The sequence below is a fragment of the Paramisgurnus dabryanus genome, chromosome 14 (assembly GCF_030506205.2).
Source record: "Paramisgurnus dabryanus chromosome 14, PD_genome_1.1, whole genome shotgun sequence".
NCBI lineage: Eukaryota > Metazoa > Chordata > Actinopteri > Cypriniformes > Cobitidae > Paramisgurnus > Paramisgurnus dabryanus.
The window spans coordinates 26,503,968-26,531,876 of record NC_133350.1 but is presented as its reverse complement, the minus strand read 5'-3'; the positions used below and the strand labels follow the sequence as shown (position 1 = coordinate 26,531,876).

At 37.4% G+C, this 27,909-nt stretch overlaps 1 protein-coding gene across 3 annotated transcripts in view; it reads right to left on the bottom strand.

The window, feature by feature from the left end:
• ptprga (protein tyrosine phosphatase receptor type Ga) overlaps positions 1 to 27,909 on the bottom strand; it is a 313,371-nt gene that overhangs the window by 23,538 nt on the left and 261,924 nt on the right. For 2 of the 3 annotated variants that reach the window (XM_065241771.2, XM_065241772.2), the window contains exons 9-14: positions 18,619 to 18,803; positions 13,303 to 13,411; positions 13,168 to 13,217; positions 12,060 to 12,837; positions 9,596 to 9,728; positions 3,412 to 3,503 (exon numbers count right to left, since the gene is read on the bottom strand). In XM_065241771.2, the coding sequence (XP_065097843.1) occupies positions 3,412 to 3,503; positions 9,596 to 9,728; positions 12,060 to 12,837; positions 13,168 to 13,217; positions 13,303 to 13,411; positions 18,619 to 18,803 (1,347 nt within the window). Of the gene's footprint in view, positions 1 to 3,411; positions 3,504 to 4,486; positions 4,517 to 5,085; positions 5,095 to 9,595; positions 9,729 to 12,059; positions 12,838 to 13,167; positions 13,218 to 13,302; positions 13,412 to 18,618; positions 18,804 to 27,909 lie in introns of all 3 variants that reach the window. The other variant, XM_065241773.2, reaches the window with a different exon arrangement.

Here is a 27,909-nt window from a genome sequence, read left to right as displayed (position 1 = left end):
GTTGCTGGAACTTATAAAATAAAGTTGACATAACTCATCACTTGACATGTTAATCCTAGTTGATTAAACATTCCCCTTTTGCACATTTTGTAAAATGTTACTGTTTTTCTTCATCTCAGAGACACACCTGCAGTTTACGTAGGCTTAGTCTTGTATGTCAAGGTCTTGTTTGGTCTGCTTCAAATGTTTAGTTTCTATCTGTGCCTGTATCCAGATCTTTTTCTTTAGCTCCAATTTTAGCTGTTGTGTTTTAGCTTATTTCCTCTCATTTAAATATTACAGTACAATACAGTAATATTTACAATTAGGTACAGTATATACAACTTTTGTAGTCATGTGCTGTCTGTAGCACCAAGGTCGTAAAGGAACACGGTTTTGTTTCATTGTAATAAGTCAGTGGGTCTGAAAAAGCTTTAGATCATTTGAAGCCTCCACAAAATGCCCTACTGCCCCAGGCAATAAAACATAAAATCATATTTCATATCACTTTAACAATACATTAGCGTAAAATTCTTAATTTAAAATGCTAAAGGTGATTGAGAGAGATTGCACACTAAATAGATCTTTGTAAATACCAAGCCCAGTCTTTGCCAAGCTGGCACACAGATGCCTAAATTGGATTGAGGGCACCATGCCACCCCTATTGTGAGTTGTGCCACGGCTTAACAATGAAAATTGGTTCCAATAAAGTGCTTATGGGAAAGCCCAAGCAAATCAATGGCTCTCGTTGCATTAAGATCTTGGCCCCAGTCGCCAGAACGGATTCCACTACAGCGACTAAAATCTTCGGACCCCAAATACTTCTGTTCCACTGCACTCTCTGTTAATCATTTACCCAATAACACACACGGACAATGAGCCAAAGTAAGATACTGGCCAGGAAGAGCCATTTTCTTGGCTCCTATCCTAATGGCTAATGTGTATGCATGTCAAAGAGTGTGTGTGGGAGCAGAGGGTCAAGATGAATGCCAGCTGTCTTCTCTGGAAACCGCAGCGACCCCAAACCAACCTAACAAGACCTGCGATTCCTTAAATCTACTTAACAGTGTCTCTTTTGACTCACTCTCATATTTTGCTCACAAATATATAAAGCTCTTTAATCCAGTTTACAGTAAACAAAAGTCAACGATGAACATTTCTGAACATTTTAAATGGCACTCCAGCATCACACAATAGTGACTGGCAAGGTCAGTAGCAATACAAGTGTGGTGATTGTAATAATAGTCACTATGGTGCTTGGGTGCTATGAGTGGGTTTCTATGCTAAAGTGTTCTGAAAGCCTAAAAGTGCATGCATATGCCTGTATGGTGCTGCGAGTGGTTGCCATGTAGTTGCCAAGGTATTTCTATGGTATTGCTAGAAAGTGAAGTTATTCTGATAGCATTATATCACATTACTATGCCATTGCTAGCATGTTGTTGGTGCCAGCGCGTTGCTGTACAGTTTCCCATGAGTTCTGATTGTGTTATAGCACATTACTATGCCATACTTGTTATAAAGTTATGGATGATTGCCATGGAGTTGCTATGCAGTTGCTAAGGTGTCTGATTGCTTTATAGCACATACTACGCCATTGCTAACATGTTGGGGGTGCCGAAAAGTTGATAAACAATTCCTCAGGAGTTCTGATTGTATTATAGCATGTTACTATGCCATTGCTAGAAAGTTGTGGGTGGTTGCCAGGGAGTTGCTACGCAGTTACCAACGTGTTTAATAGATGTATAGTACATTACTACTGATTGCTAGCATGTTCTGGGTGGTTGCCAGGGAGTTGCCATGCAGTTGCCAACATATTCTGACAGTTTTATAGCAAAATACTATGCCATTGTTAGCGTGTTGTTGCCAGGGAGTTGCTATGCAGCAGCCAAGGTATTTTGATTGTTTCATAGCTCGTTACTATGCCATTGCTAATGAGTTGTGGGTGGTTGCCAGAGAGTTGCCAAGGTGTCTGACTGCTTTTTTGCACATGCTATGCCATTGCTAATGTTTTGTGGGTGTCGGCAAGTTACTATACAGTTACCCAGGAGTTCTGGATGTATTATAGCATTTAACTTACTTGCTATTGCTAGCGTGTTCTGGGTGGTTGCCAGGGAGTTGCCAAGGTATCTGATTGCTTTATAGCACGTACTTCGCCATTGCTAGCGTGTTTTGTGTGCCAGCGAGTTGCTATACATTTTCCCAGGAGTTCTAAATGTCTTATAGCATGTTACTATACTAGCAAGTTGTGGTTGGTTACCATGAAGTTGCTATACAGTAGTCAAGGTGTCTGATTGCTTTATAGTACATACTATGCCATTGCTAGCATGTTGTGGGTGCCAACAAGTTGCAAACAATTGCCCAGGTGTTCTGATTGTGTTACAGCACATTACTATGCCATTGCTAGAAAGTTGTGGGTGGTTGCCAGAGAGTTGCCAAGGTGTCTGATTGCTTTATTGCACATGCTATGCCATTGCTAATGTTTTGTGGGTGTCGGCAAGTTGCTATACAATTACCCAGGAATTCTGGTTGTATTATAGAATGTTACTTGCCATTGCTAGCATGTTATGGGTGGTTGCCAGGGAGTTGCCAAGGTATCTGATTGCTTTATAGCACCATTGCTAATGTGTTGTGGGTGCCGGTGAGTAGCAGTTGCCCAGGAGTTCTGATTGTGTTATAGCATGTTACTATGCCATTGCTAGAAAGTTGTGGGTGGTTGCCAGGGAGTTGCTATGCAGTTGACAAGGTGCTGTGATTGCCTGACAGCATGTTACTACGCAGTTGCTAGGGTTTTGTGGGTGGGTGGGTGTTTGCTTACTGTACTAAGTGAAACAGCCCAACCCCCAAGTCTCTATAATATCATCTGGCAAATCTATAACCATTCATCGGCCAATTCCCATAATTTAAAAATACCAAATCAGCCTCATCAACATCCTGATGAAGCATTAGGTAGGTTTTGGGGATTATTGAAAACCAATAATAATAACACATTAGTAACACTACTACACAAACACAAGATGGCGCTTGACCCTCAAAGCATGCTTGCGAGTACATCTGGCTTTCTCCCTATTTTCCAGGAGCTGAAAACTTCATCAGATCCAATTCATGTCAAAATCAATGAAGGCATGGATTTTTACATTCATGGGTCATTACACTAATCACACAGAATAAGAGGCTGTAGAGCAAGCAGAATTAAGGTCTCGCACACACACACTTAAAAATCTCATGTAATCCAACCTGTTACCCATATGGCAACAGGTAAACAAGAAAGACACAAACTCAAAACCACTCCAGCATTTGATCATATCACAGCACCTGCCACCTGCTGATAGCTATCAATGACTTCTGCCACACCTGACCTAGAATCAGTGTAAATGTGACTATGGGTTCAAGATAAGAGATTGACTGATCAGAGACAAATTCGATGAAGCCTACCTGGAATGGGAATAACAGGTATATTCTCATTGGGTACAACTCTGGGCGAGTTACTGTCTTCAACGTAGAAATGAGCCGTTTGGAAACACCTCCTGAAATACAGAAAGAGAGAGAGAGAGAGACAGTCAAAACACAGTCATAGACAACACATCAACATTAGCTTAATGTTGCCATCAGGTGTGGTTTATGTAACGATCTCCACCAGAGTAAACACAGATGCTGCTGGGGATGTTTGACAGGATCAAGGTGAACTTTGAACTCTCTATCTAAAGCGTAAATCAATTCAAACACAGATTACAGCGCACACTTCAAACACATTTTTTTAAGGGTCAATTCACATACTTTCTTAAAGGGACAGTCGTCATTTCCATACTCTTGTGTCTTTTGAAACTATTTTATTTGTATGATCATATGGACAACTTTTAAAATATTTCTAATGGTTTTTAGAAGATGCCAGCTGCTGGTCATCGTCATCTACTTTAATTGTAAATCGAAGCTAAACTTACTTATACATATTTCTTAAAAAAAAAAAGTTAATACAATGACATAAGAATGTACAATTCCTTTAAATTCATATTTAGGTATGTTGCTTTAGTACAAATCTACAGTGGCTCTCTACAGACATCTTAGTGACTAAAAAAAAACATTTTAGCATGTCCCCAAAGAAAGAAATGTAGGACAAGTTTGTCCCAAAACACAGGCAGTGTCAGTAATCCCACATGCATTTCTTTTCTCTCATGCAAAAGATCTACTCTATATTTTCGAACTAAAATATCTACAAACAGCCAATCTGACTGAAGTGCATATACTATAGTTTACAACACACAACTTGTTGTGGATCTCCATTGTAAAAAAAAGAAAAAATAAGATATCTGCTACAGACGTCAATACCATAAACTGGTTTTACTTCTTTTGTCTAGCTCACCAGAGAACCGATAAGAGAAAAAACCTACAGCCAGTAACAAAACACACAGAAATCAAGAGAGACAGGTAGGAATGTGCTGTTTGAAAGTTACCTAAAGCCTACGTTTTTGACGTCAACTCAACAAGTCAGCGGGAGTTTTGTCTGCCCTACCTGTATTTGATGCACAGAAGAGAACATAAGCTGTTCATCCCTGCAAAGACCGAGGGATTTTAAAAGTGGAAGGAGACAGCAGGATCCACATGCTTCCCCTGAGAAACACCAAGTGTGTGTGTGTGTGTGAGAGAGAGAGAGAGAGAGAGAGAGAGAGAGAGAGAGAGAGAGAGAGAGAGAGAGAGAGAGAGAGAGAGAGAGAGAGAGTGAGAGAGAGAGAGAGAGAGAGAGAGAGAGAGAGAGAGAGAGAGAGAGAGAGAGAGAGAGAGAGAGAGAGAGAGAGAGAGAGAGAGGGTTGGAGAGAGGGTTGGTCCTGACATATCACATGCACAGGACTTTACACAAGAGCGAGAGCTGCCGGGGTCAGTCGTGAACAGTCCACTGATCTCAGATCAGCCCAGAACTGATCTGATAAACTAAAAGACACCTGCTGCCTTTCCCTCTGGATACACACACGCACATACTGTACAGTACACTCCTCCAGCTGGACACTCCTTTGTGTTTCCATTCTTTTGTTTAAATCCATTTAACTTCATTATGACCAAAGAAAGAGATACAGAAAAACACCCCAACAAACCATAACAAACAAGAATAAAAACCTAGCAAGTCTTGCACAACAAAATGCATGGATCATAACAAGCCAAATGCATAAATATAAATGTAATGAAAAAGTTTAAAGGGATAGTTCACCCAAAAATGAAAATTCTGTCATCATTTATTCACCGTCAAACTTGTATAAATTATTTTGTACTGCTGAACACAGAGGACGAAGATCTGGGGCACCATTGACTTCAACAGTAAGCGAAAAATAATACTATGGAAGTGAATGGTGCCTCTGATCTGTTTGCTTATAATTTTTTTTTTAAATATCTTTCTTTGTGTTCAACAGAACAAAGTAGTTTATACAGGTTTGGAACAACTTGAAGAAGATTAAATGAACTATCCCTTTAAGATGGACTAGATTTAAAGAGATAGTACACTTGAAATGGACAATTCTGTCACCGTTTACTCAAACCTGCTTAACTTTCTTTCTTCCACGAAACGTAAAAGGAGAAAACTCTACAATTCAGTTTTTAATTTAATGAAAGTAAATGAAACCCAGAAAAAAACCCAGAAAAAAAATCATTAACGTTTTGCTACCTTACTCGTCGTTTTAAAGCTAAACAACAATTTCAGCTAATCGTGTTTTGTCCTTTTCTAAGCTCGACAGCCTCTGGTTACTGTACGAGTTTGGGAAAGAGTCACAAATGACATGCGTCCGCTGTGAACATTTCTCCGAGAAGATTCAGACTGTCAGAGAAACCCTCCCTACAGGCGCTGCGAAATTTCATGCTTAACAGGTCTGATCTGTGGAACAAAAGCAGGGCCGGGGCGAGCAGGAAATGTTGAGTGTTATTAGCACACACATTACTTTAACCAGTCAAACTGGACACTGTGCCTGAGGCATTTATTGTGTAGCTTCACATGAATAATCGCACCGCTGTAACACAATGCCTGAGTCATTAAATACCTCTGAAGTGAATTATGTACAACATGTTGCAGTCGGCGGCTACGTGGCAGTGATGAAGTTATTGGCTTTGTGTCCTCTGTGGACACGTTTGCTTTGTACAAAACCTTGTGCACTACCTTGCTAAACACAAGTCTATATAGGCCTTCCAACTGGCATCAAACCCATACAGAAATATGTGTGTATTTATATGTTGGGGATGCACTGATACAAAATTTGTGTACTGATACTGATATTTGATTACATGGTATTACATCTACTGAAAGTTTAGCTTTTTACTCCTTGTTTTAAAGTATTATATCATGAAATCCTTGACGTGCAGAGCATACAAACTGCAATATATTTCTTTAGATTGCCAGGATATAATCTTACCCATTTACGGACTGTTTTTTATCAATTGGTCAATGTCCTTTATTTAAAAATAATGCTTTTATCTGCTGATATTGATTATAGGCTGAAATATCTATATATTCCTAATTTTTATTTTCCATAATAATAATTTTTATAATTTTATATAAAATGCACAAGAAATTCTAGTCATTGGAGGGGGTTCTGCGACTCCACTCGCTCCCTGTAGTCACGTCAGTATTAGGGCAACCTCGTGATTGGTTAACGGGGCACGAATATCAGCCAAAGTTCCGATTTTTCAACTCACGCGTTTCCCGCGTCAACGTTCAATTTGTGCGGAGCGGATTGCATTGACTTAATCATGTACATATTTATATTATTTAGAAATTCAAAAATCTTTTAAAATTTTTTTTTAAAAACATGCATCAGGTTTATTTCAATGCACATAGTGTATTTATGTTGATTTTATGCAATAAAAAATTACATTTGCAGCATTTTTTATGAAAGTTAAGACTGAATGGACCTGAAAATGTCAAATGGTGTAACCGCCAAAGAATATTAAATATTTATCCACCTTGATGGCATGTAAGTGCAATCATTAAAAAAATTATTTTAAATTTATTCTAAATGTAATATTTAATGCGTTTTTGTAATATTTGTCCTGACATATGCTGAAAACATATGCTCTGTTTTCTAAATAATCTTTGGCAAATTATGTAAAAATGTATGTAAAAATTCATATTACACTAAACTAGATGATTATATTTTATTCCACTTTTTTATGAATATAGTTATACAAATTGACACAGACCGGTTACACCACATTGACATTTTTGCAATCATCCCCCAAAATAGTATTTCAAAATGAAATAAAATCAGAAATTTTTGACTTGGTCCTCAAAAAAGATAATGTATGCAAGTAATCTGCAGATTTATTTTGAAATTTTAACCCTTTTACATTTAATTGAACCATACAGACACAAAATAATTAACGTTACGTCATTGACCCATTTATATATTATGTATTTATTAATATTACTTTTTTTACATAGAATAGAAATTAGAAACGTCATCCTTTCGAAATTCTTATTATCTTTTGAGTTTGATGCAATGCATTCTGGAAAATCTTTTTCCATGACAAATATCTGCATTCAATTTTGGACAAAATAATCATAATTTTGTGTAATTGTGCAGCTCTGAGACTTTGCATTCTGGAGAGCAAATACTTCTACAATACTACTATCTAGGTAGGCCGCTCACTAGGTTTTAGTACATAGAGATGATTTCCTGTGCTTTAATGGTGCACTGAAAAAAATTATTCATTCAATTTACTTAATTTACTTAATTTTTTTAAGGTAAGTGGTTGCAATCAATTTATTTAAGCTACATTTAAACAAACAAAATTAGAAAAACAAAACAAAACAAAAAACTTTTGTTTAAATGTTGCTTCAACAAATTGATTGCAAACACTTACCTTAAAAATGTAAATTGAATGAATCATTTTTCAGTGTGAGACCATAGCGTTTGCACCGCAAAGGTCATAGGTTTTATCGCAGGGAACAAACATACTGATAAAAGACATATAGATGTATAGATTGAATGTCCTCTTGAGTCACTTTGGATAAAAGCATCTGCTAAATGCATAACACAAACGTTCGATGAACTGAAGAGACTCCTGTGAATACCTCCGATCTTTGTCATAACACAGGAAAAAAAGGGAGAGGTTAAAGAAAGAAAAGATTAAAAATACAACACCATAAAGGAGAGGAAATAGTTGTAAACTAAAGAGCTTGAGGTGTGTGTGCTGTTAGAGATAAATGAATATTTGACTTGGATTGTTTCCATGAGACGGTCACAGGAAGTGTCACATCCTAGTTAATGTTTCCAGGTGGACTTCAGACATCGTAACACACGATCCACAACCCCCCACACCACAAACACACACAAATGTACTCAGCTACATCTAAATGGGAACATACAGTACCGTAAACACACGGCACATGTGTTGTCATGTCAACGTATGGCACATGCATTAACAGATATATACGCATGAAAACAAAACCATGCACGCACGCAAGCACGCACGCACGCACACACAGAGGTGACAGAAGGTAAAGATATCTGATCTAACATAGACTGAGACATTAGCGTGTACTGTTAAAGCTAATCTCAGTCAGTCTGCTGAGCAGATTAAACCTAAAGACACACATAAGCACCCACAAATTAAAGGTCTGAAGTCTATTCTAATACCCAACAGACCTCCGAATAGCTTTCCCATCAAATGAGAGATCTTGCTTTTCATTGTTTATGTTAATTATGATATGTATTATATTGGCTACTAAGACTATGACTTTGTTTTCCTCTTTTGTGTATTACATCAGACACGCAGAGGGTTGGGCAAAGGCTAAACTTATTTCACGACCCCTGGTACTGCATAACCCCTGGGTTTCAGAGGAGGCAGCAGATGGCCGTTTCGGGACCAGAGCGGGGAGCCCAGACATGTGGAGAGTTCAAAGTTATATAACTGGTTTTCATCAAAAATTTTATTTGGGGGGGCTGCAAAGCACAAGGGGGGCCGCAGGCTGAAAAAGTTTGAGAACCACTGAACTAGGATATCTAACAAATGGAATCTTATTGTAAAGTTTTACTACAGTTTTTATATATAAAATATTTTATATAATAATAATATGCTAAACATTTTCCATTTCAGAGCAGGTTTTGGGTCAAATAAAATTAAACGCACATATACATCTTATTATTAGACACTTTTACATCGTCTCAGGTGTGACCATGGCAACAGGGGCCCAGTAACCACTTCTGCATCACCCCATCACTTCAGCAATGCCCTAAGGGAAGACTTAAGCCTCTCTCTATCTTACTTATTGTCACCAGAGACACATCACACACACACTTTATACACGCTGGACCCACACACTTCTAACTGGTTTTCATTCTCCATCAGGGCCCGGGGGACACCGGAGGCCCCAGAGTGATAAACTACAAGCTACAGGATTCAAATTGACACAAACACGCATAGCTGCCAAACTCTAAAGCAATAAAACAGATGAAGTGTTTAAAAGCGATAGACATTCACCTGCAAGACTTTGCCTGATTCAATCAGAGAATCGCTTGTATCTATCTAAATGAGTCAGTCTGGAGATCAGTGATTCGGTGGGAGTCTTTCCATCAGTCTGTCAGCGATTCATTGAGTCAGAAAGAAAGTGAATCTGTCAGTATGGGTCAGTGTCACTCACCTCCAGTAGACGAGGACGGCCAGCAGCAGGATGAGGCAGAGGAAGGTAAGCGCAGACACCACCACCAGAGGGATGATCCACTCCATCCTGCCTGCAACAGGCACTGGGTACATACTGGAGACGACCGTACGCTCTAAAACAAACAGACACACCCACACAGGGTTAACATTAACATACTGTAGGTATAGCAAAGAGAGGTTAAGTTTTAAAAGTATCAGTTTAATTTAAAAATATTTTATACATGAAACATTTCTAATTATTATATTTCATTTATAAGCAATAATAATAATAATAATAGTCACATAATGTGAAAATTCAAAGAAAACATTTTTTTTATTTATTAGTTTCTATAATTTATAAACAATAATACTAATACTAATAATATCCACATTTTGAAGGTTCATGTAAAAATACAAACTGAATGATTATACATAATACATTTCTGAAATTTTTTCAAAAATTATGTATTATTTTCTATTATTTATAAATAACCTCCTAAGACCAGAGTTTAGTTTTGTCTTTTTTTTTTCAGATTTCTTCCAGCTATTTGGGGTTAGCAAGAATCAATAAATATATATTAGGCAAATATTTTTCTTTGAACTTGAAGCAGGGTAATTGTCCATGTTTGTGTACAACAGGTTACAGTTACACAGAATTAAGTATTATGGTGCAAACAACAAAAAAATGTGATGTCATCCAGGTCTTAGGATAATAATAATAATAATAATAATAATAATAATAATATCCACATCAGAAGTTTCATGAAATAAAAAAATATGATAAATAATACATTTATTTTATAATAATAATAATACAACCTTTTTTCAAAAGCAAAGGTTGATCAAGACAAATATACATATTTTTTTTAATAATAAATAACTATAATATGATATAATAAATATAATACACATTATTATGCTTATTTATTATTGGGACTATTATAGGTTTTATTATTATACAAATAAAAATAAAAATAATAGACACATCTAAATGTTCATGTGAAAATACAAACATAAAAGTGGCTGACCTGTTGATACATTTCTGTCTATTTTTTTCAATAGAGAATGCTGATAATTGCAATTATACATATTTAAATGTTAATCATGTGCTCTTATTGCTATTATTAAATTATTATTATTATTATTATTATTATTAATAATAATAATTAAATAATAATTAAATAATAATAATAATAATAATAATAAACAATTTAATTGCATAACAATAATATAAGAAAATGTAGACTTACTGATGATTTACTTAATACTGACAGATATAAAATACATTAATGTTTACCTGCTTAACAGTTTTGTTTCACTATATATTAATGAGGACATCTCATAGACTTTAGTTCAGTGTATAACTGGATACCCCTAACCCTAACCTTTACACAACCTGTTGACATTTAACAAAATCTAGCTCATAATAAAGATCATGCAATATAATTTTTTGGTGACATATTTCACTATATTTCCAGGACCAAAACAACCTAAAACCAAACCTGTAACACACACACACACACACACACACACACACACACACACACACGCACACACACAAACATACCACAATCACAAACTGAAAAGTCAATCTGGCAGCAGTTACCACAGCATCACACCTCGAACATCTGAAAGATCAGAAACCCACAGCAAACCTCCGGTGGTCCAGATGTAGCGTGATGCTAACTGCTCCATAGTACGGTCCACACTACTATCTCACATTCACAAACATACTCACAATCATGCCAGGAAAAGCATTGGACAACAGACTCAATCTCTGGACCTTGCAGGCACACACACACACACACACACACACGCACACACACACACACACACACACACACACACACACACACACACACACACACACACACACACACACACACACACACACACGATGAACATAACTCCAGTGCTAGAGAGCTAAATATGGAGTCTCCCACTCTATTACTTTCTTGCTTCATTTTTTAACTCCCTACAGCTGAAATAGTTTTCCGCTCTCATCCTCTCCGGACCGGAAAAGTAGGCCAAGCCTCTGCCTCCAAAACAAAAATGTCGAATCACGAAATGAAGGATGAGGAAGGATTGAAAAAGAGGAAGACACAGAGAGGAAGCTGAGGAACGCAGAATAAAAGACAACAAACAGTGGAGATAAAACCGTCAGCTCACATGGGACACAAAGACGGGACTCCGAAGAACCGAATGTTTAATGAGAAGACAAAAGGACCGAAACTAGATTATTTCTAAGTTAATGTGAGTAATGCTTACCCAACCAAAACTCAATGCCACAATGCTGGAGTATTAAAAAGATCTCAATATAATAAAGATAAGCTTTAACCTTAAAACAAGGTCCTTATGATATCATGTAGATAGCAGTAGTGAAATCTCCACATTTTTTGAGATCCACCATTAGCAAAGTAAAAGTGTATGATAAAATGAGAGTGGAGAAAGTGTAGATCTCTAACCTGTATGTATAGAGAAAGGTGGCAGGTGACCACGGTCAGGTTTGTCGGTTTTAGCCGTGCTGTCTGGTGTCTCTATAACTTCTGTCATACTTTCATCATCTCCCGGCTCTCTGGTAGGCAGCACTTCTGTGTCCTCATCACCGATCCTCTGTGTGTTTTCCTCCTCCGGGGCCCTAGATGGCACTGTGCTGTTTTCCGATTTCTTGCTTCCTCCTTTCTCTTTCGCTGTTGAATCTGGCACGGCTGTGGGATGATCTTTCACCACGGAGCTGTTTACCTGCTTTTCGACCGTGTCAGGATCTCCGCCGTTTTTAGTGTCTGCACCTTTTTCTTCCTCCTCCTCCTCTTCTTCCTCTCCGTTTTTCTCTCCATCCTCATTTTCACCCTTCCCTCCCTTCTCGCCCCCATCGTCGGATCCTTCGGCATCAGCGGCCCTGGTGGCGTCCGCATCCGAGGCCGGGGAGGAAGTGGGTTCGGTGGTGGTCACGACCGACTTGGCCGGAGTCTGACGAGTGGAAGCGGGAGACGGCGTGGAGGGCGGTGGTCTGGTGGGCCACACGGAGCTGGGGAAGGAAGAGATGACACCTCCGCTAAAGCCTAAACCTGCTAGGAGGGTGCTTGTTACAACGGACGCCACGGTTGCCTGACTGCCACTGGAAGATGGGCCGATCCCAGTCGCCATTGATACGAAAGAGAAGGGAAGACCAGAGGAGGTCCAGGTGGAGGAGCCTGAGCTGATTGGTGCCATGTCTGCTGAGGATGCTGGAGAGACAGTTGGCTGGAGACAGGAACACATTTTAGGTAAAAAAAAACTTTTAATTGCTTGTGCAAATAATAAATACATTTAGGTTTGTAATTAAAAACTATAAATTGTGTTTTAATTTAAGAATATATATATATAACTACTCTTTTGTAGTGGCTCATCTTGGTATTCAGTGCATACATAAAATTAATATACATACTGAAGTATGCATACTAATAACTGCATAAATATTAAAAGTAGTGTGGTAGTAAATTATACTGAACATAGCCATGGTTTTATTTGCAGGTGAGGACCTTTAAAAAAGCAAACAGTGCTGCCACCTGCTGGACAGATTTAAAAACTTACCATTCCAGTTTTCACTATTCTTGTACCCTCAAATATCCTAGTGGTGTTGGCTGTAACACAACAAAGAAAGAAATGTAAATAAGAATAAATGCTTAAATCTTAAAATAAACCTTTTAAGAGCAACTTTTTGTGTACCTCTGAACAGCATGCTTTGGCTGAAGTCACTACGCTTGTCACTCAAACACACGGCCTGGACCCGGAACAGGTACAGCACATCTGATGACACGGGCGTGATGACGGCCTCCTGAAACACAAACCCATACCCGCTCACATACACGATAAACACAAGTAAAGGCCTACAGGCCTACAAAAGTTCAGTCTGTGAAGTTGAGATGTGTTTTAAGTCCTGCTGGTTCCAACCAAGACACAAAAGAGAAACGGCACACATGCGAACTGAAGTGTGACCTCTCTTGACAGACCTGGAGGATGATGGTGAACAGCTTGTTCCCCTTTCCTTCATTTGACAGTAACACTCTTCTTTTCAAGTCATTAGGATTGAAAACACACAATGTCGTTCACCGTCTCCCGTCACATAACGTTCATTACCACCTAAAGCACCTCTAAGGTGCTCAGCTGGGATGCACAGACACTGTAATTCAGCGTGAAGCACCACTTCATTTAAAAAGACTAATTATACACCTGCACTCACTGTAAAAAAAAAAAAGTTGGTTTTGCAAGTCAATTCAACTTCGTTTTATAAATATAGTATATAAAACAAAAATATTATAAATATAAAACAATTAGGTAGGATTGGGTTTTGGCAAGGGCCTCGTGATACAATAGATATCACGATACATGGGGCAAGATACAATGTATCAAGATGCGGTACGGATTGCGATAAATTACAATACTTTTTCTTTTTTTATCAAAAATGTAAAAAATAGAGCTGATTTTTTTTTTACCTTTTTTAAAGCCAAAGTGATTCCACACATCAGGTTTGAAAGCTGCAGGTTTTTTTTTTCTTCCATTTTCGAGCTCAATGGCCGTATACAACAACTGGACAGCGACAATTACAGCAGCACCGGAGGAAGATTCTGGCGGTATGATAACCTTTCGTGAAAATACCACGGTTTCACAGTGTTGCGGTATTGGCATTGCAACACTAAAATGTGTTATTTTTAAAATGCCAGGTAAAATATATAAAATAAAGCCTTTAAATTATAATAAGCTTTCAAAAAATATATCATATTTTCGTAATGTATATTAAATGTAAACATCAAATCAATCACATGACTTAATGATTTAAAGAATTTTGTATAAGCACAGCTCATACCTTGGAGACGATATCACAGAACATTTTAGTGGTTTTGAAACCTTGACTGTTTAAAACCTCTGTATACCTTGAAACCCGTAACCGGCCCATACACTATTGTGAAAAAATTTATCACGATAGTTAGCTGTATCGATATTTTTGCACAGCCCTAGAGTTAGGTCCATTCCTTGATTTTGATTGGTTGATTGTTGTGTTTCTTTCTGATAAATACACCGCTATGACCGCTGCAACCAACACGATTCTGTGTATTACTGTGCAACACTCTTGGCCAATAAATAAAACAGCATTTTTATCTGTTCTCTGCTCTCTATCTCTATACTTTTCCTTTAAATATAAAGCATAATGTCTTTATTTTTTGCATTTCTGTGTGGGTCTTTATCCCATATTTGCTTTAAATATTTTATACCATTGAAAAAGTCATCATATTTTAGATAAATGCACATTTTAAACTAGGAATACACTGCAGGATTTTTGCTTTAGACATGTTCCCAGGATTTCACTCAGTCCTGTGGAGCTGAGAACACATCACAAGATATTCGGGCTGAATTTGGTCCGATTTACCAGCTTACGACAATCCTTGGAAAAGTCCTGATCATCTTCTTGGTTGCACTGATTATGGGGCCGCTCCGATTGCAAAATCTTATTGTGTGGGGTAAACCCCGAGGACAAATGCACACACACACCGTTTATTGTTACGTGAAACAAAACACATTTAGAAAGCGAGCTGATAAATGATGAAACGATTAACAACTACATGGCGCAACAGTCACAGTCCAAAGTGAGATGGATGGACATCAGAGATCTAAAAAAGCAGTCCATTGTATTAATGCCATTTTTTGGTTGCCATGTTTGTTTACTGTGTATGCATGTTTGGTTGCGAGAAACATTGCGAGATCCCCGAGCAGAGACTCGCGTTGTTTGTAAAGTTAATCCGATGGGGCGTGGTGTGCTGTCATGACCACATAGCGGCACTCCATATACTATAGAAACAAATGGGTTAAATCATTATTTTTTTACATGTTTGTGGTCTCACATTTTTGAAAATCAGATAAGATTTAAAAAATATTTTGGTGCTTTACCCAACACGTCTCCCACTCTGGAAATCTAGGAATATTTCACAAGTCACATTTTCAAAAGGAAGTGACATCATTTAGATCTTCTGAAGTCCATGTGAAGATCAAAAGTTACTTTTCTTATTTACTTTTCAGTATATTTTATAATACTGATCCTATGACTGTGAATGTCAATCTTAACAGTCAGTCATGTTACGTATATTATTTCCTTGATGCTATCGGTTTATTTTAAAATAAAAAGATTTGGTAAATAACTAGAATTTCTTCAGTGTCTTCATACTACTAGCAGATATTTAATGCAGCTATATTTCATGTATTTGCTAAAAAATATATGCTAAAACTCAGTCCTGTTAACAAAATGCCTCCATCCTCAAGTAAGAAACTAAAAAAGAAACTAATTACCTGAGATTGACCAATTTATAAAATAAGATGAAGTGTTAAAAATATTACAACATGCAAATAGCACCAATTTGTGGAATGGCCCATAAACTAAATGTAAAAATGATCAGCGATGGAGTTATATCCTTAAACACACGTGATAGAAACGAAAGTATTTCAACACTCAGTATGGCCAGAGAGCAGAGATATTATTTAACAAGTATCTTTTCGTCAGGGCCTATCCGAGCCTCTCGGCTATCTCTTTCTCACTTGTACGTGAGCAGGCTCATTTCCTCTGTGAGAAATGAAGATTCAATACAATTGTAAGTGTATGAGCAATAGCCATTATCATAACTCACTTCTCCTCCACCGGGTCCACTGAACAGCGCAGGCATTTGTAAATCTTGTGCTAAGTAAATGGCGCCGGTTCCTTTCCACGCCAACACCTTCGTGATTTATGCAAGTCGAGCTGTATTTCATTCCGTAAAGGATTCCCACTCAAATATTACTTTAAAGTCTTGGGTTATTATAAATGAAAGTGGGTAAAAACTTGTACTTTCTATCGATTTAGGAGACACTTCTTTAAAAAAAACAAGTCAGGGTCTAATGTGACCCAGATAGCGGCACCATGGGACGAAAGACGGAATAAGACTGAAAAATAAAAACTAAAACTAGAAAAATCAGGAGACCGGGAACAGAGAAAAAGGAAAAAAATAGTTTATGCTTCTCGCCATTCTCTCCTCTCGCAACCCCTCGCAGACGGAAAAGTTAAAAATCTCAACCCGTTATAAATTTCACACCCCACCGTGGTGCATGATAGAAAGTCAAGAGAAATGATACTAAAATACATCTCCAGCGCTTAAACAGTTTTAGTGCATTAGTTTTTTCAAACGGCGGGCTCCAAGGTCAAAATCTACTGCTGCGGCCTCCTGCTGATGACATAAAATGCAGTCTTTACTCTCAGTCACATTCAATGCGCTTCTACAAATGTGGATCTGTAGCCCTTAGCAGGCGAGCGATTACGGGATAATATCAATGAGCCGTGGATTTACAGACTTGATATCAATATCACAACAGTTAAGGGCCAGTTAGGCACACTCGTGATTTTTGAGAGGCGGTTTGTTTATCGAGAACAGACTCAAACGTGTGGTTCACTCAGACGTGAAATGTTTATTGCTTAAAGGCAATGTGCAAATCGAAATCAGTCCTTTTCACTTTTTTAAATAATTATGCCCGGTCTTGTGCATGTTATTCTACATAAACTGTTGCTTTGATAACTTTGCATTTCAAATGCAATGCAAAAAAGACAAATATGTGAAAATACAGGGTTTTGAGCAATGTTTGTAACCAAACCGATCAGAGGCGCCATTAATTTCCACAGTAGGAAAAAATACTATATATGTTAAATACATTTTGTAAAGCTTAATTAAATATATATTTTTGTATTTGAAAATATATTTAGTTTTAAATTTTCATATATTACATAGCTTATGTATTTCAGGGGTAACAAATACATTTCTAATTGTACAACCCATACAGCAAATAATATATTTTCCTGGACAAAATATATAAGTTTGTATAAAATGTATAAAGTATAAGTATTAAATGTATATGTATAAATAAAATATACAATTAAAAATATATTTTTGCAGTTGAAAATATATTTAATTTGATTCTTTTCACAGGTTTGTTATAGGGATGCATAACGATTAATCACGATTAATCTATAGCAGAATAAAAGTTTTTGTTAACATCACATATGTGTGTGAACTTTGTATAATAACTTATACATTTGTATATACATTTGTATATTTCTGTATAATCTATATTACATATAAATAAATACTTAATAAACAAATACATATTTTTTCTTAAAATTATACATGCATGTGTGCATATTTATATACACTAGGGCTGTGAAAAGATTAATTATATTAATCGCATACAAAATAAAGTTTTTTGCATAATTAATGTGTGTGCACTGTGTGTAATTATTTGATATATATAAATACACACATATTAATATTTGTATTAAAGAAACATTAACATGTATATTTACATATATATTTTGATATATTTTATATTATAAATAAAAAATATATCTAAATAACATTTTTCTTAAATTCATACATGTATGTTTATTTATATATACATAATATATACACACAGTACACATATTATGCAAACACGAACTTTTATTTCGTATGTGATTAATCGCGATTAATCTTTTGACAGCCCTAATATATACATAATTATTATACACAGTTCACACACACACACACACACACACACACACACACACACACACACACACACACACACACACACACACACACACACACACACACACACACACACACACACACACACACACACACACACACACACACAAAAACTTTAATTCTGCTATAGATTAATCGCGATTAATCGTTATGCATCCTTAGTTTGTAACAAGTTTTTCTTCCTCTAATGAAACATAAATATAAATGCTTTAATATATATTTATTTTTAAAATATATTTCAAAATATACTAAAAATGGCCAAGAAATATATTTGTGAAATATACATTTTACATCTTACATTAAAGATATCAAGTTTATATTTTTTCACAGGATGTTTGCTAGAAAACAGTAAATCACAAAAATTCTTAAGCTTAGTTTTCACAGACTGCGTCTCATCTGGTGTCCTAACCATGACATACTGTACACATGCTTAAAAACACTTTACCAGTTTCTGATCGCTGCCTTTGATATACGTCTCCTCAAATGATTCATCGTTTCTGGTCCAGCTGTAGGAAATGAGGTAGTTGATAATAGGTGGGTCATAGGTGATCTCCGGACGGGACCATCTCACCACAAGTGCCGTCTTATTCATGTGCTGGACGTTCATGTTGATCGGTGCGCTGCTGCAAGCTGCATAAAAAAAAGAGAGAACAACAAAAATAAACCTTTACATCTTTGTCACCACAGTAACCATGAGCTGCATAGGCGCCCTTAGCCACTAGATGGCTCAGTTAGATCATCGACTTCATCCGCTCAGCTTTCACGTGTCCTGAATTGTGTCGTGCCCTCTGTAAACACCAGCAGCATCCAAGTTGCTGTTAATCTCCCCAGCAGAAGGTGTTTAATCACCGAACGTGCCACAGTTTTTGGCTGCTGACAGCATGCGTGGGGTGAGCTGCTATTTGCAGAGGAATCCGAGAGAAAAGCCTTAAATTTTAGTCGTTCTTAAAATGCACGAGCACATTCGCTGCGCACACACCCACGTATGCACAAATGCTCCCCTTCTTACAGCCACAGGGGAGCCATTACATCCAAAACAATGCTAATTAAACTAATGCTACCATCACTCCTCTAACTGAAGCCTCTATTAGCTCTAATCATGAGAGAAGTAATAGTGACTACAGCCGTAATCATACTGCATAAAGTATACGCTAATGTCTACCTTGACTTTCATGCAGATGGCATACATTGATGATAATAGCACACATACACAACTGTAACCTTTAAAGATGGGTGCTTGTCCCCGTTAGCATATTAAATTATAGCACACTGAAAATAAGGTGTTTAGGTTAAAGCATGCATGTTTTTGGTTAATAAGCATGGACGTGAGCATCCATTCAGATTGTAGTGGTATTTGAAAGTTGACTGCGTCTGAAATCGCATACTGTGACAGTAGGTACTGAATTAGATGAAGAGTATGTATATGTATAGTATGAATGAATTCAGACGTACTACATCCGCCATGTTGATCACGTGATTTACAGTGAGGAAAATAAGTATTTAAACACCCTGCTATTTTGCAAGTTCTCCCACTAAGAAATCATGGAGGGGTCTGAAATTGTCATCTTAGGTGCATGTCCACTGTGAGAGACAAATAAAAAAAATCCAGAAATCACAATATATGATTTTTTTACTATTTATTTGTATGATACAGCTGCAAATAAGTATTTGAACACCTGTCTATCAGCTAGAATTCTGACCCTTAAAGACCTGTTAGTCTGCCTTTAAAATGTCCACCTCCACTCCATTTATTATCCTAAATTAGATGCACCTGTTTGAGGTTGTTAGCTGCATAAAGACACCTGTCCACCCCATACAATCAGTAAAAATTCAGCTACTGGCCAAGATCAAAGAGCTGTCCAAAGACACTAGAGATAAAATTGTACACCTCCACAAGGCTGGAAAGGGCTACGGGGAAATTAGCCAAGCAGCTTGGTGAAAAAAAGGTCCACTGTTGGAGCAATCATTAGAAAATGGAAGAAGCTAAACATGACTGTCAATCTCCCTCGGACTGGGGCTCCACGCAAGATCTCACCTCGTGGGGTCTCAATGATCCTAAGAAAACTGAGAAATCAGCCCAGAACTACACGGGAGGAGCTGGTCAATGACCTGAAAAGAGCTGGGACCACCGTTTCCAAGGTTACTGTTGGTAATACACTAAGACGTCATGGTTTAAAATCAAGCATGGCACGGAAGGTTCCCCTGCTTAAACCAGCACATGTCCAGGCCCGTCTTAAGTTTGCCAATGACCATTTGAATGATCCAGAGGAGTCATGGGAGAAAGTCATGTGGTCAGACGAGACCAAAATATAACTTTTTAGAAAAATACGGTACTGTTTTTGGAATTCTATGAATTTTGAGAAACGCTTTGTTGGGCCGAGTATAAAAACACACTTGTATCAAATCAGCAATCAGTGTCTACTAACCAACATCATTGCCTGGGTTGTGTATGTGTGGGGCGGGTCTATCAAAAGAAGGTCAAGATTCTATTGGGGTAGGGGTGTGTTTGTTTAGGTGATTTTAAATATCAACATTGGCTTTCAGAGATCGTGCACCCCGCCTTTAATATCGACTCTACTGTACATGAACTTTAAATGTATAAAACAAAAACGTAAATAATAATGAATCATGAGGTAATAAATGTAGGTCTATCCTACTTTAGTCAAGATTTTCGAGGTGTGCTCAACCACGCGCTTAGTCACATAAACAGAAAGTAATATACTGTGGTGTAATATCTGAATCTCCTGGTGTTCTTTGGTAAAAAATAATTTCAGCCAACGCACTCAGGGTTATATCGCAGGATTATATCAACATGATTTATGAACAGCTCATAGCCTAATAGTTCCCTGTAAATTGGATGTTTTCAGACATTTTCTAAAATATTTTATGGACGCAGCGAACATTTAACACTTAACAAGAAGATAACAAAAACATTATTATCTATTAGTCACAGTGTAACACCTCCACACAGTGTGAAGGTTAGCAGTCTACACACAGTGGGTTTTTAAAACATCAGGAGTCATATTGTACTGTACACAGTTACTGTAAAACTGTGCTGTAAAGTACCCAAGTAATTGTATTGCTATACTTAAGCATTGCTTTGGGAAAACAGTATTCCATCCATATACTACTGAATCATAATGTGCTTTTACTCGCATACATATTCAGTGTAAAATCACATTTTTCTATATAATTTCATTTAGATCTCCAGTCGATTTTTTGGATTATACTTTTCTTTTACTAAGCTTACAAGCTAATCAATTTAGTCCAGACTTAGCTTTTAACAAAGACATTGGATATAACAAGATTGAGCAATGCTATTACTTTGACTAGAGTAGTGGTTCTCAAACCAGGTGCAAGGAGGGCCCCAGTTGTATGATGTAAATTCTGTGTAATTGAACCTCAGAAAAATAAGGCTACTAATAAACAGCAATACGTTGTTAATTTAATCTGTTTATTTAATAAAAATTGTACGTTTTAGAATTTTTTTATGTCATACATTTTTTTGGGGGGGGGGGCAAAGGTATGCACCATATGCAAGGGGGGCCGCATGTCGAAAAAGTTTGAGAACCACTGGACAAGAAGACAATGTAATGCTCAATATGGCTGCTCTGGCAACAGAAGTCCCGCCTTCCCGTTAAAACAACCAATCATCATTTGATAAAGACTGATGATTCTATGTACAGAGTCAGGTAAGGCACTTGCCAACCTGGAACGACCTCGAAAAGTCGTTTTCATGCAAACTGAGCTTAAGAAAAAAAGCTATGGTACAGTTGATATCAGCTTTAATTGTTAGTCAGAAATATGCAGTTTTATTGTAAGGTTTGGGAGTGACCTAACTTTCCTACACTGCTCTCATTGACTAGCGGGCCTTCGTTACAGAAACAATTACGGGTGTATAAATAGGTTATACTGTATGCCTACTTTGACAAGATGTCAGACTAAAGGGGGTCGCACACCGGACGAGAAGCGCAGCGTCGCAACATGAATCTAAAAACAGAACACATTATTTTCTATGAATGTACACACACTGGCGGCGCCTGGCAGCGGCTGTGACTCAGGACATTGCTCAAATCCCTGTCACGCCACTCACATAGTTTAGCATTAACTAATATTATATTTGTCCCAAATCATTAGAGATTAATACGGAAGTCGAGAGAGGACATGCACTATTATTATTTTTGCTTGCTTGTTTTCTCATGATCACGACTTTATTTCTCGTGATCTCGAGATAACAAAAGTTGTTTTCTAGAGATGTGATTAAAGCTTACGTGTACTCGATAGAACGTGTTGTTTTGTTTGTAAACAGCAAAAACATATTTTGCTAAATTAGCATGGATGAACAAATTAAGATTACTTGTATCAGAGATTCGCTCAAGCTGAAATAGATTTGTCAATATTTACAACTTTACAGTGGTGAATTTAGGGACCGTCTTTAAGTTACTCAATAATATACACATTTCTACTTTTAACAGCATTTTAATGGAATCACTTCAAGTCATCAAACAGTCACAAAACCAACTTGTTTATGTGGTTGTCAGCTATAATGCACACTTTTTGGATTTTATATATTTATTTGAATAAACTGTTAAATACTATTGAAGATAGAAACGTGTACAGTATTACTTTAGAGATGGTCCCTAAATTCACGAACATGACCGTCCACCTTTATTTATTTATTAAGTCTATCGGCTACACATTAACTACACGTGTGGTAACGGTGAAAACCCCAACTCATATGCATAAGCAGTCCACTTCAAAATAGACTAAATATTATGGACAGGAAATTACATTATGACATTTGGATTATCATGTCAGGATAACGAGAAAACAACTTTTGTTATCTCGAGATCATGAGAAAATTAAGTCGTGATCACGAGAAAACAACTTTTTTATCTCGAGATCACAAAACAACTTTTGTTATCTCTAGATAACGAGAAAACAAACAAGCAAAAATAATAATAGTGCATGTCCTCTCTCGGCTTCCGTAGATTAACATTAGGAAATTATATTTAGCATTTTGAAGTAGAAGCTATCTGACTAAGCTCAAACTATTTAATGTTCACTTCCGGTGTCCTAGTTGTCTTAGGCGCGATGTAATGCGGCACTTCTCATCTGGTGTGCGACCCCCTTAAGAAAACAAGTCTGTTTGAAAAGTCTGTTTGATGATGGACTTTTGACCTCTTTTTTCCTTTCCTATGTCATCTTGGGAGTTTCCCTTGATCGTAACGACGGTAGTTTCTGCTTTCTCGTTCTCAATGGCAATGTGTCTTGAATTTGTTTTATGACGATCCTGTAAAATACGATGATATGCTACTTGGGATCCTTTTCATTTATTATTTGGCTGTTTTCACACTAAAATTATATAATATTTGTGCTTGGTGACATTTGAAAAATCTGGGCATGGAACCTAAACACGTTGTCACCTATTGTCACAGGAACAGAAGCGCTGACGTAATACTCCATTCCTGTTTTTATTGTTGTTTGCACTATATTGCGTGGCAGCGTTTTTACTTTATTTTTTATTACTTTTACTATTAAAGCAACACTAAAGAGTTATTGCTCTTTGCTCCCCCTACAGGTTAGAAGCGTAATTGTTCATTAGCACTGTCGTAAATACTGCAGCATAGCTGGCTCTGATTGGATTGTAGGTTTGCCGTAAAGCAAGTTTTTGTAGTTTTTCACTCGAACTACAGGACCACAACCCGATTGTTGGAAACTTCTTTAGTGCGGTTTTGGCCGATAGAGGGCTGCAAAGCGAATGTGAAAGTGCCATTCACCCTGTTTTGAGTGGATGAACGACTGAAACTTTTTTGGAAACCTTATTTTAAGGTAAAAAAAACTCTTTGGTGTTGCTTTAAATTATCTTTATTTTAATGGCCGTTTATTAATCATGGGGGGATACATTTTGTCCAATCTGGGAATAAAAAATTATTAGTCAGAGGCAGGGATTTAAAAACCAGAAGGAGGGGGTAAAAAAAAAACACATCCCTGCCCAGCAAATATCACTTGGCCTTTCCTAAAGTGAGTATAGGTTTTATAGCCACTGACTTCCAACTGTATTTACAACAAGTATCATGGCGGTGACCTAAAAGCAATACATTTTAATAATAGACCTCGCTGAAGAAGTTGAACTTGACTCAATTGTAAACACAGTCAGGGGTCAGTTTATGACCGTTGCTGAACTGAAACTATCAGGTAAAAGGTTTCAGTTTAACATCTGGTGTGGCTTACAATCAGAACATTAGGACTGGGATTGAACTTTGCTTTGTGCCGTTCTTGCTATAGGGCTGTAATAATTAATCGTGCAAATGCGCGTTTTCTCAATGAATGAATTTTAATGAATTACGGTGAAATCCCAGCACATCCCAAAGCCAGGGGGCGCTCTCATGCAGAAACTCCTTTCGTGCCACAGAAGAAGCAGCATTACAAACGCTATTCCAGGAAATGTCTACAGGAATATTTATATCACTGTTCATCAAATTGTTTTTTTTAAGTATTTTCAAGATAATAAAGAATATTTTGAATGATTTTTATTAAACGAGTGTTGCTTTTTTAAATGCACGTTATAAACGACTCCAACTCAAAATGATTTTAGATTGATAAGGACTTCCTACTGACCAAATGTCATAGTACACGCACAAGCTGTGCATGAAACGCATAATCGCAAGCTTGCGATTCAGAATCGATTTCAGGCAGGCATTTTTAATGGGACAAGCGATTAATCGTTACAGCCCTAGTACTTGCACTAGTTACTCTATTAAGATCCATGTATTATAACCAAAACTTTATTCAAAACAGGTAAACCCATCATTCATAAAGCTCCTCATATCATGCATATTTCCCTTTTCGTCTAATCTGATAATGCTTTGAGCTACCAATAAAAGTATAGTGCTCACAGCCCAATTTGATAAATTTTATTCGATTTAAATCTGTGGACATTTCTTCTCTCCCTCAAAGGGTGATTCAGAATAAACAAAATGAAAAAAAAAAAAACGCAGGTTTCGTGTGTACCCGATCAAAACTCAACTCTGCAGAAATAAATCTCAACTCCGTGTTTCTTTCGAACACCACTGAAAAACACAGCAACACACACACAGGTCACTGCGAGAGAGAGAGCAGGTCTCAGATGAGATGCACAAGAAGAGCGTTTAATAAAAAGGCCATCTTTGGCCCTCCGGCTTGTTGACCATGGAGAGGGAGATTAATGGAGGGATATAGCACGAAAGGAGAAAAGGTGAGAGCAAAAGTCAAATTAGAGAAAGAGAGGGTGCAAACCCTCTGTTAACCTTGAACGGCCATTTTTAAACAGGCATGTATGACCAGTTTAAAGAGGAACTAGTGTCATTGTTTACTCCCTACTTTCCAGAATGTATATGTACTAATTTATGAGTATGTGTGTTTAATAGGCATTTGCTAATGCAATGCTCCACCAATTAAGTTACTAAAAAAGTATTAACTTTTAACCACAACTGTGCTACAGTGTTAACCGCACATTCAGTATCTGTCCATCTGGAAATATTTCACATTTCCGGCCTGACACATACACAGGTGGCATCCTGTAGAGCAGGGATTCCCAAAGTGTGGTACGCGCACCCCCAGGGGTACGCGAGCTGCCACCAGGGGGTGCGCGAGAGGAAAAATTTAATGGCGGTCTGTTTCTTTAAGTGGGATTTTTCCATACAATAAATAAATAAAAAAATGAACAGTAAACATTTTCTTTGTAATCGCTTTTATTTTAAATAAAAAACTATAATTTATTAGTTTTTGATAGAAACGTAGAAGACAGCTGCTGTCTTTTTCTACGCACTGCTCTTCTGTTATGCACTGCAGCCGCTATATGCGTGCCAACTCGTTTCATTCATTCCATATATATTATAAATATGCTTAACTGACTGAAATCAGGGAAACTGTCATGTGGGACGTCTTATGATAAAGTTGTTAGTCACGAAGGAGGAGAGGGACCAAGAGGGAGAGACTTTTTTATGGCAAAAATAGAAATAATGAAATGTGACGAGACATGGGCACAGGATACGCGAGCAATGTGTTTTCATGCATGGTAAAGAGACCGCCAATGAATTATATAATAAAATACATAAATACTTACTGTAGAGAACTTATTAAAAGCTTTCATTTAATTTTGTTTGAAACTTGAGCTGTTATAATGAATCTGCAAACTATTATACACCTTTTGTGCGAACAGTAAAGGCTTTCGTTAATGTGCTTGATGGGTCTGCACGTGACGCACTGGTAAACATGAGGAAACCTCTCATGTGTCATCTATTAGCTGACGGCAGTAAGTGTACGTTTTTTACCATACTCGAATGGCGTCTAAATATCACAGTGGTTAAACGCATACACGGGGGCGCGCATCATCTACGCTAGATGGTGCAATAGGCGTAAATATTTTTCACAATGTTGGACGTAGCTAAGCCCGACGTAGGACTATTATACCCAACTTCTTAACGTCCGGCTAGTGCAACCGGCCCTTGGTTATTTGCGCATGATTAAACATGAGTATTTATGGTGAGAAAACAAAGCTTTTTTGGATTTTTTTTAAAATGGGGATTGGGGGTGCGGCAACCCGGTTGGGACATAGAAGGGGGTACGCAGGAAAAAAAGTTTGGGAACCCCTGCTGTAGAGGATCATGGTCTGTACTGTAGTTTGATCGCTGATAAAACCAAATCATTTCGCCATTTCACCAATTGTGAGGAAAGTTAAGTGAATCCAAGCAGACAAAAAGTTCATCCCCAGCCTGCGGGCGCCACTAATGTGCTTCTGTTTTCAGTCTCCGTCACACTGTAACTCCACCCTTTCATCCTTTTTCCTTTATTCTATCCTTTTTGTTCTCTTTTTATTCGTTGGGGACAGCGCACAGCGTCTACAATCAATTTTGCACGCTGCTGAAATTAATCGAATAGGCAGGCGGTGATAAGAGAGGTTACTACGCCTCTCTTTCTTGAAATTAATTTTGTTTCTGATGTGCTGGAATTTAGTAGCCATTTATGAGGTCTGGTACAAAATTTGTTTATTGTTCATATTGATGAATGTGACTTTTTGATTGTGACAAAATTGCACACCTATTTTAAGATTCCATTAGATAACAATATACACTAAACTCTTTAAAAAGAAAGCTGTTGATTTGGGTTGAAATGACTTGCCATTTGTATAACAAAATATTTTCTCTATTAGATTTTCCATTAGTTAAAAACAGCAGAATCAATCGCTTCTTGTGTTTCAATTTCGAGAGCAGCTACGGTAAGAGGCTGGTAAAATGAAACAATTGTGTCCAAAAGAACAAAGAGCCAAAGTAAAAGGAGTTGTCTTTGTCTCTTTCTTTCTCATCTCCGACACTGAACGTTTTCTGTCCGTGTGCAGGGGTTCCTCATTTACCAAGGCTAAGAGAGCTGTGTAGTCGTTCAAACGTGTAATTTGTGTACTGCGATCTGTGTTGGAGCTGGGGGGTGGAGGGTTGTTCGCTTTGACTATGGATCACCAGGCGAGGGTGTCAACACATGTAACAGTACTGTAAATGTAAGGAGCTACCGCTGTACAATGCCAGTGGCAATCAATAACTGTTACAGCTTGCAATGATTTGTACAGTACTGAATATAATCACAGAAATAAGCTACTGTAGATAGCTTCAGTCTCTGTAGTGTGCGAGTAGTAAGTGTATGTGTAGATAGATGGATAGATAAATACATGGACAGACAGATGGACAAAAAGAGAAGCAGA